The sequence below is a fragment of the Hylobates moloch genome, unplaced genomic scaffold, assembly GCF_009828535.3.
Source record: "Hylobates moloch isolate HMO894 unplaced genomic scaffold, HMol_V3 SCAFFOLD_17, whole genome shotgun sequence".
In the NCBI taxonomy this organism is placed as follows: domain Eukaryota; kingdom Metazoa; phylum Chordata; class Mammalia; order Primates; family Hylobatidae; genus Hylobates; species Hylobates moloch.
Genome location: NW_026652292.1, coordinates 68,220,853 through 68,234,933, shown reverse-complemented (window position 1 = coordinate 68,234,933; position 14,081 = coordinate 68,220,853). Strand labels below are relative to the sequence as shown.

Below are 14,081 nucleotides of genomic sequence, written 5' to 3'. Positions count from 1 at the left end.
TGCCACTTCCCACCCACACACAGAGCCTTGTACACAGCAGACACAGATGTTTGTTCAGTAAACTTGTGCCATGTAAAGCACACAAAAATATGTTACTAGAGAAGAGGATGCAGCCAGCAGCACATTTTGTTGTCAGAAGCTTCATTATCAGAAATAGAACTGCTAGGAGGCTGGATGGAGAGGAGAGCACCATCTATTTAGTGCCCATTATATCCAAGGCACTGTGCTAAGTGATCTGCCTGAGCTATTTCACTTTACTCCACACAATAATCCTATGCAGATTAGAAAGCTGAGGCGTGAGAGTCTCAGACACTTGTCCAGGAGAGTGGGAATTTGAACACAGGTCTTCAATGGCTAGAGTTCCACTTAACCACACCTTTGTTCAGCAAGACAAAGGCTTGATGGGAATCAAGTGTTTCCCTTAGAGTTTTTCTGAAAACAATTGCTTAAGCCTCAAAACACCAAAAGTTGACACAGGTCCATCACTGACGGCAGAAATATGACTCAATGATATTTACGCAAGTCCTGACTTGTCAAAGCATGCTTAATGTTAAAATAAGAACGTGAACTAACATTATTGATCACTTAATATGCCAAGCAGTCTTCTGAGCCTTTTATATGTATTCTGTTATTTTTTACCAGAAAAACATTTGCTGCTTCAAAGTCACTGGGATGAAGATGAGCTGTTGTCATTCAAAGACCTGAATTTCAGCCCCAGCACCGACATCCAGTTTTCCGTGAAAGAAATGGCTGAAATAGTACATTGCCTGTTTACCATAAAGGGTTGCTGGAGCATCAGAGGTGAGCAAGCATATGGTCAAAGCATTTTGTACATGGTAAAGTGCCACTCATCTTTATATATAGAAAGAGACAGGATCTCACTCTGTCACTCAGAGTGGCATGATCATAGCTCACTACAACCTTGAGCTCCTGGGCTCAAGCAATCTTCCAGCCTCAGCCTCCTATAGCTGGGACTACAAATACACACCATCAGGCCCAACTATTTTTTTTATTTTTTGTAGAGATAAGGTCTCACTACATTGCCCAGGCTCAGAAATTCTCATCTTTATTTTCATTGTGGAGTGGCCACTGAAGTGAGCCCCAGTTACGAGGAAGGAAACTGACATTTCCATTAATATATCCCTCTGCTTCCTTGACACTCTCCAGGTGAGATTCCTGGGACCCCTATTGGTTAACAGTGCAACTTCCTGAACCCCCCTTCAGGCTTCTGTGACCAACTAAGAAATTTTACTGCTCCACTTCTGCCCAACTTTGCTCCCCAGAGATATGGATAGAGTGGCTGTTGCCAGTCTCACATGATGTTAAGTTGGTATTCAGGAATAAGGTAAAAGTCAAAATGTCAAAGTCCACAGTATAAGATAGAAAGGAAAGAATATTTCATTCCTAGTATCTACAGATTAAAAGGAAAACCTAGATCTCCCACTGTTAGAAGAGATGAATACCCCAGCAGTGTGGCTACTATTTGCTAATACACTAGAAAAACACTTTTCTCTCCCATTTCAGATAACGTAGAAGGAGGGACGGGTGAGAGCAATGTTAAGTGTTGAATTCCAGGCTGCCCCAACAGCCACAAAGTAATTGTAGTCACAGTTTACCCCCAGCAGATTCACACACTGAGAAATTCATAAGGCCCTGTTTACACATTTCAATATTAAAGCCCCAAGAACCGGGGTCATTTGATGGTATTAATAACAGTCCTAAAGATTCTGACAGCAGTGACATTTCAGAGAAAGAAATGCCAGGGCACCCACGCATCAGAGAGATCGACATTTGATACTGCGCATTGTTGGCAATATTCAAGTGCTAATCATTCCGTTTTTGTTTTCCTTCTACCATATGCATTTTTTGAGATTGGTTTGTGTCTCTTTATCGTCAGAGCTACCTGGTTTTGCTTATTACTAATTCCTTTATCATGAGGTCCACACCAGGGCTATTTAAATACTTGAAACAAGGAACAATTAAACAGTCTGCTGAAACATTAGTCTAGGAGGAGATATAAGGTTACTTCCTTCAGTAACACACTCCGCTATATAGTCAGGTGAAGATTGTCTCTGTAGAGGCTTCTGGATGTGGTTGTAGGAAGCATGGACTGTGCAAGCTCACACTGAAGGAGGACAATAGGATGGACTTACAGTCTTGAAATAGAGTGTTTGGAAGAGCTGACCTTGGAGCAGAGCATTGCCGAGTATCTGAAAGATGTCAACGACCCTTGCTGCTGCTCGGAGACCTTGGGGATGACCTGCACCCACTAGCATGCCTGGATGGTTCAAAAAGGCGTGGTATGGGCTGGCGTCTTTACTCAGCTTCTCCTCCTTCATCCTGATCATCGTTGCCCTGGTAGTGCCCCACTGGGTGAGTGGGAAAATCCTTTGTCAGACTGGAGTGGATCTGGTCAATGCCACAGACAGAGAGCTGGTCAAGTTCATTGGGGACATTTACTACGGGCTCTTCCGAGGGTGTAAGGTGCGGCAGTGTGGGCTCGGGAGCCGCCAGTCCCAATTCACAAGTGAGTATATTGGGGGCATGAAAGCCGATTCTAGGCACTCATTTTTGTTAATGTGTAAGAATGCTTATGTCTCATTGTGGAATTTGGCTGCTGCCTCAATGTCAGGCGTAATGTCAAAGTCCACAGTGAAACAAGGGTTCTGGATCTACATCAAAAAGATCTTTCCTTCCTTCCTTGCTTCCTTCTTTTCTTTTTCTGTAGAGGTGTATAGAAACATTAGAAATAAGGATTTGTGCATTTTTGCAGTTTACCTCTATTAATAATAACTATTAAAATATTGAGGGTTTACATGTGTCAGACATTTTAAGCACTCCACACCACTTGTCTCCTTAAAGCCTTACAACAAAGTTATACAGAAGGAATTGTTAATGTTCCCATTTTCTAGAGGAGTACACTAAGGCTTGGAGAGGTTACATAACTTACCTGAGGTCACCCAGCCAGGAAACAGTGGAGCCGGACTCCAGACCCATGCCACGTGACCACAACAAGTGAGTGGAGGCTGCCTGCAGAACGGAACCTTTGGGAAGCATGATGACCGCTTCCACATCTACTTTTGTAAAAGCTTCATAGTCTGAGAAAATGCAAAGGGGCACTGTGCTTGGGTTCTGGAATCAGACTACGCCGGCTGGAACCCCTACTGGAAAGTTTACTGGTGGGGAGACCTCAAGCAAGGCACTTGCCTGCTCTCTGTGAACGTGAGCTGGCATAGACTTTGGCTGGCATTCCGTGTGGCATCAGAGCTGCCCAGGATGTAAGCAGAGCAGTCTGCTCAAACAAGAATCCAAGCTGGACTTAGGAACGGGCTTCTGGAAAGGAAAAAACAAAACAGGCAATATTCTGCAAGTCTTTTGAATCAATGAGATCACTGGTGAAAAGTGTCCACACAAAACCATAATTAATCAATACCATGCCAATGCAAGGTGATACAGAATTGTATTCATTCCTTGATTTCTATATTTCAGAATTGTAGTAGTTTATAGAAATCTGGCCAAGGTAAATGTATTAAATTTATAAGGACAAAAAGCTGGAACCATTGACAAATATAATACAAATTGTCATCATTTAAATACACAAAAATTTACATTTGTTATGTATATTCAAGATCAATATGTCTGGGCATATTTATATTTACCTAGCAATTAGATTAGACCCTGGATATTGAAAAAATAGCTCCATCAAAATTATAACATAAAACTTGAAAATTACATAAAGAAATAAAAATAAAAGAAATGCTAAGAGCTAACCATGACAACTACATGGACTACTTGATTCTGAACTAGATGCCGTTGCTATAAAGGATGTCATCGGGACTGTAAAACTTCCCCTTTGCACTCTCAAGGTTCTCTAAACAATCTGCTGACAAAAGGCAGATTAATAGGGAAAATGGCACACACATTTATTAGCATGCATAGGGGAAAATCACAGAGTGATTGTCTGCTGTCTCACTGGGGTACAGATGGTTATATCCTCATCATCTTAGGGGAAAGGGAGATGGGGAGGTGTGGATGATTTTAGGGGACTAGTAAATTATTTTTAGGGAAATTCAGTGGGCTTAAAGAACATACAGTGAGCTGGGACAAAGTCTGTTGGGCCCACAGAGCAGACATTGGTTTGTGACAAAAGTCTGTCCAGCTGTGTTAACAGACTTTAGTCTTTCTTCCTGTGATATGGGTACAATTAATGAACACTCAGGGAACGGACCAGAGGTCTTTTTCTTTGGTAGGTCTGGATGTAGGCAGGTAAGGGAATGTCAGAGAACAACCTCATCCTGTGCTTATGAGACAGACAAATAATGGAGAGACACGAGGGAGAGGGGAGGCCAGAGAGACCTTGAGGCTTCTTCACAAAGCTTCATATTTTAGGGGTGTTGGTTTCTGAACCCCAATAGGACAATTGTTGAAACTTGAATGGGGTGAGAAGATTAAACCGCAGTCACGTGCCAGCATTAACCTAATGACCAGACTCCTGCCATTCCCAGCTCACAGAAATGTAAACTGCTTCGAGTGGGAAGCTGCAAACAAATGCATATTTTGTTGGAGCCTTGGAGGAACTCAGTAAATACTTCTTGCCTTCCTCCTTCCTTCTTAGAAGGACACCCATGGGAAACATTCCCCTGGGTTCATCTAACATGGTCTGGTCTGGAAAGCATCAGAACCCTGTGAAAAGCATAAAGGACATTTTATTCTTGTCCCTGAGTAGGAGCGTATTTGAGAAGGTTTTGTTTCCTGTTGCCCTGGGGTTGTCTCAGAGGAGGGTCTATAAACATCCATTCACAGTACCTTGGATGTGATTCTCTTTCAAAGCATTCACGAGGAGCCTGGGGCCAGGTTCCTCCTGTGCTTGGCTGGATTTACCCAGATACAGCTGGGGGACACTGATATTACAAGGTTCTCTAGTGCCAGTCTAGTCTCCTTTAGATTTACAGCTTTTAATTCTAGCACAGTATAACCTCGAGGCAGCTACAGGGTATATCAGAGCCTCCCACAACCAGGAGTCTGTTTCTCCTGGAGTCTCTTTCTGTCATTCACCATCCATCTGTAGAAAGAAAAAAAAAAATCCCCGCAGTTGCAGATCAGTGTAGATGGGGACATAAGTGAAAGTGCTTTGTAAACTGTGGGATGGGGAGGTTTTCTTGGGTCTCGTTCACAAGCAGCCACTTTTCTCATCACAGAGGTCTCCCCAAAAAATCACCCAGGGGAATAAATTCCCACAGCAATCATGGAGAAAACCAAAGAACTATTCATCACAAAGATTAAGGCCCTTTTTTTATACCCAGGCCCTATGAAATAAAAACAAGTCAACATGGCTGTTTGGGTGGCTAGAGAAAGAAAGAGACAAACATTACTTTAGCATTGTCCACACATTCAATTGTACTATGGAGTATTTACAGACCAGGCTCTTAGGAAAACAGGGATGAACAAAACAGACAAGTACCTGCCCTAGAAAAGCTTACCATCTGGCCGGGTACAGTGGCTCACGCCTGTAATTCCAGCACTTTGGGAGGCCAAGGCAGGTGGATCACCTGAGGTCAGGAGTTTGAGACCAGCCTGGCCAACATGGTGAAACCACATCTCTACTAAAAATACAAAAATTAGCCGGGCGTGGTGGCAGGTGCCTGTAATCCCAGCTACTCAGGAGCCTGAGGCAGGAGAATCACTTGAATTTGGGAGGTGGAGGTTGCAGTGAGCCAAGATTGTGCCATTGCACTCCAGCCTGGGTGAAAAGAATGAAAATCCGTCTCAAAAAAAAAAAAAAAAAAAAGAGAGAGAGAAAGAAAACAGAAAGGTTTACCATCTGATAAAGGAGAGGCAGGTAAATATGTACTAGGCACAGAACACAGTATCTGAAGCCACTGCCTTGTAGTTCATTTCCTTCCATTTTTACTATGCTAGAGAAGAGATTTTATTATGCCCATTTTATTGATGAGGAAATTAGAGATCAGAGAAATCAATACATAAAATAATTTCTTTAAAAGCACCTAATATAATCGATTGCTTTGCAGCTTTTAGTTCTCTGGTTCCTCTCTACTTCCTGCCTCACAGGTATTCAACTAGTGGCCAGGACCTGGGTTTGACTTCAGATGTCCTGCTTTTCTTATTTGCCCTGCGGGGGCAAAAAGGACTGCCAGACCTCTCTGGCATTCGGAGCAAACAAATTATCTAATAGTCGTAGATGCTGATAGAATGATTAATCAATTCTGGTATTCAAGTGAGTTGCCTCTAATATGTAGGAAACAACCGTATCTATTCAAATTCAAAATGAGACCTCCAGAATTCAAAAGACTCTGTGTTTAGAATTTTAAATCTCTACTTATCTATGCTTTCTGATTTTTCTGCTCTAGCCCTGTAATAGAGTAGTTAAGCTGACACTTTCTTGCTGTGGGAGCGTGGCTAAGCTATTTCACTTCTCCGAGCCTCAGTTTCCTCATTTGTAAGCGTGAGAGAGGGTGTCCATGAGCAACAAAACAAAGAATATATATAAAGCCACCGGCACATAGTCTGCACCCCATATAGATGGCTGTTGTCATTTATCACCATGAATCATGTGTTGTCATTGATCACCATGAATCGTGTGTAGGGTCATGGATTTCAAGCTGGAAACTTAAATTTAATTCCTCTTGGGAGACATCTAAAACTCTTGGAACTGGGTTTCAAATATGAAAGGCAGGTGAGCAACAGCTTTCCTAGGGCAGCACTGGGTGTCAGGCTAAGGCAGAGTCACCCCTCAGAAAGAAAGTAGAAAGAACTGGTGCATTAACACTCCTGAGAAATGATTTGAATTTCTACTTTTTTCTTCTTTTTTAAAAATAATTTAATTTAGAGACAGAGCCTTGCTATGTTGCCCAGACTTATCTCAACTCCTAGCCCCAAGCAATCCCCCCATCTTGGCCCCCAGAAGTGCTGGGATTACAGGCATGAGCCACTGCCCCAGCCTCGAATTTCTAAATAATGACATATATTAAAAAATAATAAAATCTCAATTAACCATGAGGTCCTGAGCCCTGAGTTATGGCACAAGAATGTGGGGGTTGAGTGAGATTTGCCCTTTGCCAATAAGTATTTTTTAATTATAGTTAATGCACTTCCTACTATGAAGGCTGAGGACTGGGCACTCTTTACCACCCTCTCCACATCACTCCATATGCCCCAAATTCCCTCTCCCCCATCATCCTAATATGATTATTTCTCAATTTTTAAAAATCAAATCTGGATATGGGTTCAATCATTATGTGGATATAATTCTTTCTTTTTAAAAGATGAATTATATACATTATGGACATTATGGATACCTTAATTTATTAAATCAGTCTATTCACATATTGTTTTTTCTCCAATCTTTTGCTATTGTAATGAATATCCAATATTTGATCTACGCTTTGAGCACATGTCGGAGTGCTTCTGGAAAATAAATTCCTAGGTGTGAATTTGCTTTCGTAGATGTTGCCAAATTGCCCTCTAACAAGGTTACACGAATTAATATTTCTACGAGACTTGAGAATGCCTCTTCCTTACACCATCGTCAACACGGTGTGTTAGCAAACATTTTGATCTTTGCCATTTACATACGTGACTGTTTTCTACCGTAAGAGTTTTGGTGAGCATTACTATGTTAGTCATGTGTCCTAAGGATTGCCTGGTCAAGAAAGGGGATAATGAAACAATTTAAAAATCAGGCACAAGCGGCAGGGTCTGGTGGCTCACGCCTGTAATCCCAGCACTTTGGGAGGCTGAGGCGGACAGATCACTTGAGGCCAGGAGTTTGAGACCAGCCTGGTCAACATGGTGACACCCCCGTCCCTACTAAAAATGCAAAGATTAGCCAGGCATGGTGGCGGGTCCCTGTAATCCCAGCTTTTGGGAAGGCTGAGGCATGAGAATTGCTTGAATCGGAGAGGAGGAGGTTGCGCCAAGCCGAGATGGTGCCACTGCACTCCAGCCTGGGTGACAGAACAAGATTCTGTCTCAAAAAATAAAAATAAATAAAAATCAGGCACAAGCTACTGTGTCTGAAACAAAAAGGGGCTGAGGATTTGAAAAGAGAAAAAAAAATCTAAGGGACATTAAGATGGGATAGAAGCACAGGGAAGAAAGACGCTTTACAAAAACAAACTCACTGGAAAGGAGCTCGTCTTCCAGGGTAAAGTTTCCAATGCTGATTAGATAACCATAGGGAGATAAAAATAAATGGAAATTCAGAACTGGAAAGAAACATCAGAACTCACAATGTAAACGTGGAGTGCCTGAAAACGTGTGAGTGGAAAGGACACCTAACAGGAAAAACAAAAACTCTAGTTCTCAGGATTGGGAGACGCCAACCTTCAGTGACTAAGAGAGGCAGGTGAACCAGCAAAGGAACTAGTTCCATCAGGGCGGGTATTCAGCAGGAACCTTGGGGCAATTGCAGAGGAATGAGTATGCTCAGAAGTTCTGTAGCTTTCATAATGTTCAATTCTTCATTTAAAACTACTAAAGATCATGACTTGACACTGTTGATACCATACAGTTGTGAACAACAGTTCTCAGAAAAGGAATTTGGAGGAAAGAATTTATTCCAGTTAACGGTTTACAGACCAGGGGAACACAGCCTCCGGTGTAAAAGGAAGGTGTATGCCAGAGAAGAAAGGGAAGGCTCAGATTTTATAGCAAAAGTTCCCACCCAGGTTTCCAATCAGGTCTGTTTAGGTAAATAAAGGATTCAAATTCACTTAGTTCTGATTGGTTGCTACAGCTGAACCCTGATTAGCTGATACAGCTGAGCCCTGATTGGTCATTACAGCTGAGCTCTGATTGGCTGAGGCAGATCTCAAAGAAAAAAAGTGTGAGTTTTCAAGGAACTCAGAAGATGCCTGTGACCCCCTAGTCAGTAAATGGCCACTTGGCCTATTTTAAATTTAGACCCAGTTAACCACTCAGGACCCATCTTGAAGGACTGGCTCTTTCAGGGTCACATTTGTTCTCATAGTATATTGAACTATAATCTTATGTAGAATTAAGAGTTCCCTTCCCCAAACGCAAGCAATTTAATGTCTCCAAGCCTGTGGGTAAAGGGAGTTTATAAAATCTACCTCATGTCTTTGTCATGCACATTGAACAAGATGACGATGTAAAATGTTTGGCAGATGACTACACTTAGTAAATGTTGATTATCCTCAATTCATATGCAGGGATTACTATCCCCATTGTACTGATGAAGAAACTGAGGCTTGAGAAGTCACATGACTTTCCCAAGACCATCAAAATGTAACAGCAATAACCACAGCTGCCATTTTTGAGAACTGACTTTCCCAGGCACTATTTGAGCTACTCTATTATGTTATTTCATCTTCACAGCTGGTACTGCTGGCAAACATAGAGAAAGCAAATATAAATTAAGATTTCACTAACTTATTTTGCCATATTCATAAGGCAAATTAATATTTTAATAAAACGTTGTGCAACATAAGAATTATGTGTCCTTCACACATGGGGGTAAGCCAGGGTCTACCTTGCTGAGTCAGTGGGGCCTGTGTGCATCAGTTCACATCAGATCCCAGAGCTTCAAGCTCAGTGCAACTTAAATTGACAGCCAGGGCACATTTTGATTTTGTGTCCACTCTAAGGAAGAGAGGCTTGTTGGTCAACTGACAAGTATGAATCTGGGGGCCATCAGTTCATCTCAGAAAGTCTCCCACTGTTTGAAAACCCCATGCTTGCTGTCTTGCCCTCACCCGTGTCTATTGAACCCTTCATGGTATGCAAGCTTGGGCTTTATGAAAGTGAGTCTAACTCTGACATTGAAATAGTGCTGTGTCTTGTCTCCCCAGTCTTCCCACACCTGGTGAAGGAGCTCAACGCAGGCCTTCATGTGATGATTCTGCTGCTCCTCTTCCTGGCCTTGGCCCTGGCTCTGGTCAGCATGGGCTTTGCCATTCTCAACATGATCCAGGTCCCATACCGGGCAGTCAATGGTCCTGGGGGCATCTGCCTATGGAATGTCCTGGCAGGTAAGAAGTCCCTTAGGGAGAGAAAATTATGTCCATACCATCGCAGGGCTGGGCTCCAAGTAGTTGGGCAGAAGGTGTGAAGGAACTAAAATGCCCCATTGGAGCTTTGACTTTCCTGGGTCTAAGACCTTCTTGGTGGGCATGGAATAAACGTCCTCTTTTTCCTTTTTTTTTTTTTTTTTTTTGAGACAGGGTCTCACTTTGTCACCCAGACTGGAGTGCAGTGGTGCGATCTTAGTTCACTGCAGCCTTGACCTCCTGGGCTCAAGTGATCTTCCCACCTCAGGCCCCCAAGTAGCTGGCAGTACAGGCAGGCACCACCATGCCCAGCTAATTTTTTGTATTTTTTGTAGAGACAGGGTTTCACCATGTTGCCCAGGCTAGTCTCAAACTCCTGAGCTTAAGGGATTCGTCTGCCTTAGCCTCCCAAAGTGCTCATGAATTTCCTCTTTAAGTTGCAGAGTCTGTCACAACAAAGAACCATCTCATTAGAGTATGTGAATGGCTGAGGGCTTAGAGCAGTGAAGAGAGATCGAGGTGAAAGGAGAAGCCAGAAGACAGAGAGCTGGAAGTAGGGAGAGGTGGGGGCCCTGAGACAGGAAGGAGATGCAGCTGGTGCTGCAGCTAAGGCTAGGAGGAACTCCACAAATGACAGAAGAGAATGGTAGTGTGAGCAAGAGGCCATTCGTGAAAGGCTCCTCCATTCAGGCTCTGGGTTGAGAAGGGGAAGTGAGTGCCATCTAGCTGCCAAGGTCTTTGGTGTTCCCCCCACACACACTTGGGCATATTAATGCAGACATGGCTCACTGGCTGTCTCAATTCTCCCTCCTCTCACCTCCCCAACACCTTCACTGCACCATGCCCTTAAACTAGATGCAACTTACTGAGCAACCCCTAAGGGCCCTGGGCAGGAACCTGGAGATTTTGCATGCATTACTTCATTTAAATCTCACCACATCCCTCTATGAGGTATTATTAGACCCACATTTACAGATGAAGAGCCTGAGGCTCAGAGAAGTAAAACAGTCGCCCCACAATGAGTGGCAGAGGTGGTATTCCAACCTAGGCATAACTGATTCTAAGCTCTTTATTTTTCCACAGATCCATGCTCTCATTTATGACCATCATGACCTATTTTCCAAGGCAAAACTACAAGATTTTGTGTGTGTGTGTGTGTGTGTGTGTGTGTGTGCATGCATGTTGATTTGGGAGTATATTGATGCACAGAAATTAATTCACATTTAATTATGCACTTAACATATCATCTGTAATGAAAATAACAGAATCTTGTGAAATGAGAGCTGTCACAGAAAACTCAGGTCAAATATTCAAGGTACCATTAGGACAATAATCCCTCACTATGATTACCTTATACAAGAATAATATAAAAACAGGTAATGTTATTTTATTATGTATTATAATATATATCAATCAATCAATTATTATGTATTTGCCTTTGTTTGCAGATGGTAGCCACCCTGTAGAATTGTTTATATACATGGCTCACCCTCATCAAGACTACAGATGTCTTCCTCATCTGCATGAATCCTCACAGAGGCTGTCATGTAAAAAGTGCTCAACTCTGCTTATTAAATAAATCCTTATCTCTGTCCATTTCTTTCCTCAGAGAGATAGCACTCAGGCTCTACTGATGAAAGTATTGGCAACAGGCAAAAAAGCCTGGGCAACATAGCAAGATCCCATTTCTACAAAAATAAAAAATAAAAAAAAATTAGCTGTCCGTGGTGTCAGGTGCCTGTAGTCTCAGCTGCTTGGGAACTATAATCCCAACATTAGGGAGGCTGAGGTGGGAGGATTGCTTGAGCCTGGGAGGTCCAGGCTGCAGTGAACCGTGATCATGCCACTGCACTCCAGCCTCAGCCAACAGAGCGAAAGCTTGTCTCAAAAAATAAAAACAGGCAAAGCTTTATGTCTTTTGACAAAACTTTATTTCTTGCCACTGAGCTTAAAAAAAAAAACAACACCGTAGTGTCAAAAGGCAGAAAAAGGTGAATAGCCTTTGAATATCTTTTGACTAAACAATTCCATGTTTGGATTTATGCTAAGGAAATACTGGAAAAGAGAACAAGGATGTACATAAAATGATATTTGCTGTAGCACTTTTTAATATCAAAAAATTAGAAGTAATCTAGACATCCAGAAATAAGGTCACACTTACGTAAATTATAGTATGTGACCTTATTTCTATAATTTAGTAGAGACTGCTTAGTCTCTACTAAAAATACTTACATAAATTATAGTGTGTAGTGCATAAAATATTATGCACTCATTTATAGTCATGCTGTAAGCCTGGCACGGTGGCTCACACCTGTAATCTCTGCACTTGGGGATGCTGAGGCAGGAGGATTGCTTGAGCTCAGGAGTTCAAGACCAGCCTGGGCAACATAGTGAGACCTCATCTCCACAAACAAACAAACCAACAAAAATCAAAAATCAGCCAAGCATGGTGGCATGCACCCATGATCCCAGCTATTCAGGAGGCTGAGGCAAGAGGATCGCTTGAACCCAGGAAGTCGAGGCTGCAATGAGCCATGATCACGCCACTGCACTCCAGCCTGGGTGACAGAGCAAGACCCTGTCTCAAAAACAAAAATAAAAACAGGCAATAAAGTCATTCTGTAACAGAATATGTAACAACACATAAAAATGTCCCAGTGAGGGGAAAAAAATCAAATTTAAAATCAAAGTAAGAACACCGTAACACTAATTTTGTTAAAGAGAAAGAAACGTAAAGAAAAACACTAAAATGTTCAAAGTGTTCATGCTGGCTTTTAGGATAAAAGTAAATTTGTTTATGATTTTCTCTGGTGTCCAAATTTTTCTTCGATGAAGATATACTAATCTTTTAAGAAGCATCATAAATGTTATAATTATTAAAAATATTAATTAAAATTGAAACCAGAGGAAGAGGGGGAGAGAGAGAGAAAGAGAGAGAGAGAGAGATTCCTCCCAGAAGGTCAAAGTTTCAAGCAAAACATAGGGAAGTAGTTTGGAATTCTTCCAGTTTTCCCCTCCCTCCTTTCCTTTTTCTATGAATGGTCATCCTTATCCTTAAGCATGGAAGGAGGATAATTAAACAGGAGAGCAACAGTTTTTCTTACATCTTGCCACATAGCCTTCACGGTCTTCATAGAAATGCTAGGATATTTTAGACAATGAACTTCTCCAAATGTGGATTCCCTAGGAAGCATGGTACTGGGTAAGGGGAAAAATTGGAAGAGTGGGCTGGGCGCGGTGGCTCACACCTGTAATTCTAGCACTTTGGGAGGCCAAGGCGAATGGATCACTTGAGGTCAGGAGTTTGAGACCAGCCTGGGCAACATGATGAAACCCCGTCTCTACTAAAACTACAACAATTAGCCGGGTGTGGTGACAGGCACCTGTAGTCCCAGCTACTCAGGAGGCTGAGGCAGGAGAATGGCTTGAACCCGGGAGGCAGAGGTTGCAGTGAGCTGACATGGCGCCACTGCACTCCAGCCTGGGCAATAGAGCAAGACTCCATCTCAAAACAAACAAACAAAAAAAATTGGAGGGGTGGAAATTCAAAGCTGATAAAGCAGATTCTCTCTTTCCCTGCACAATCCTGCCTCTCTCCTTCATACTCTGTAGGTTGTCTCCTACTTTTAAAAGCAAATTAAAATTTACGTCTTCCTCATAATTTTTTTAACCCAAAGCAAGTTTGTCACACATGGCACAGAAATGCCACCTCTCATAGAGTTGCAAAAAGGAGCCATGAATAAGGGTGACCTTTTTGGATTTCAGGCGGCGTCGTGGCGTTAGCCATCGCCAGCTTCCTGGCTGCGGTGAAATTTCACGACCTGACGGAACGAATCGCCAACTTTCAGGAGAAGCTCTTCCAGTTTGTGGTGGTGGAAGAACAGTATGAAGAGTCGTTTTGGATCTGCGTGGCCAGCGCTTCGGCCCACGCCGCAAACTTGGTCGTGGTGGCGGTCAGTCAAATTCCCCTCCCTGAGATTAAGACCAAAATCGAAGAGGCCACAGTCACGGCTGAGGATATCTTGTATTAATAGCCTTCCCCTGTTCACACCC

The 14,081-nt window shown here is 42.6% G+C and overlaps 1 protein-coding gene across 1 annotated transcript; it reads left to right on the top strand.

Moving 5' to 3' along the window:
- Window positions 1-2,172: 2,172 nt before the first annotated feature.
- On the top strand, window positions 2,173-14,081 carry CLRN2 (clarin 2). Its single transcript, XM_032135245.1, has 3 exons — window positions 2,173-2,527; window positions 9,831-10,010; window positions 13,794-14,081. Exons 1-3 carry the CDS (start codon window positions 2,275-2,277, stop codon window positions 14,057-14,059), a joined length of 699 nt encoding a protein of 232 aa, XP_031991136.1. The 5' UTR covers window positions 2,173-2,274; the 3' UTR covers window positions 14,060-14,081.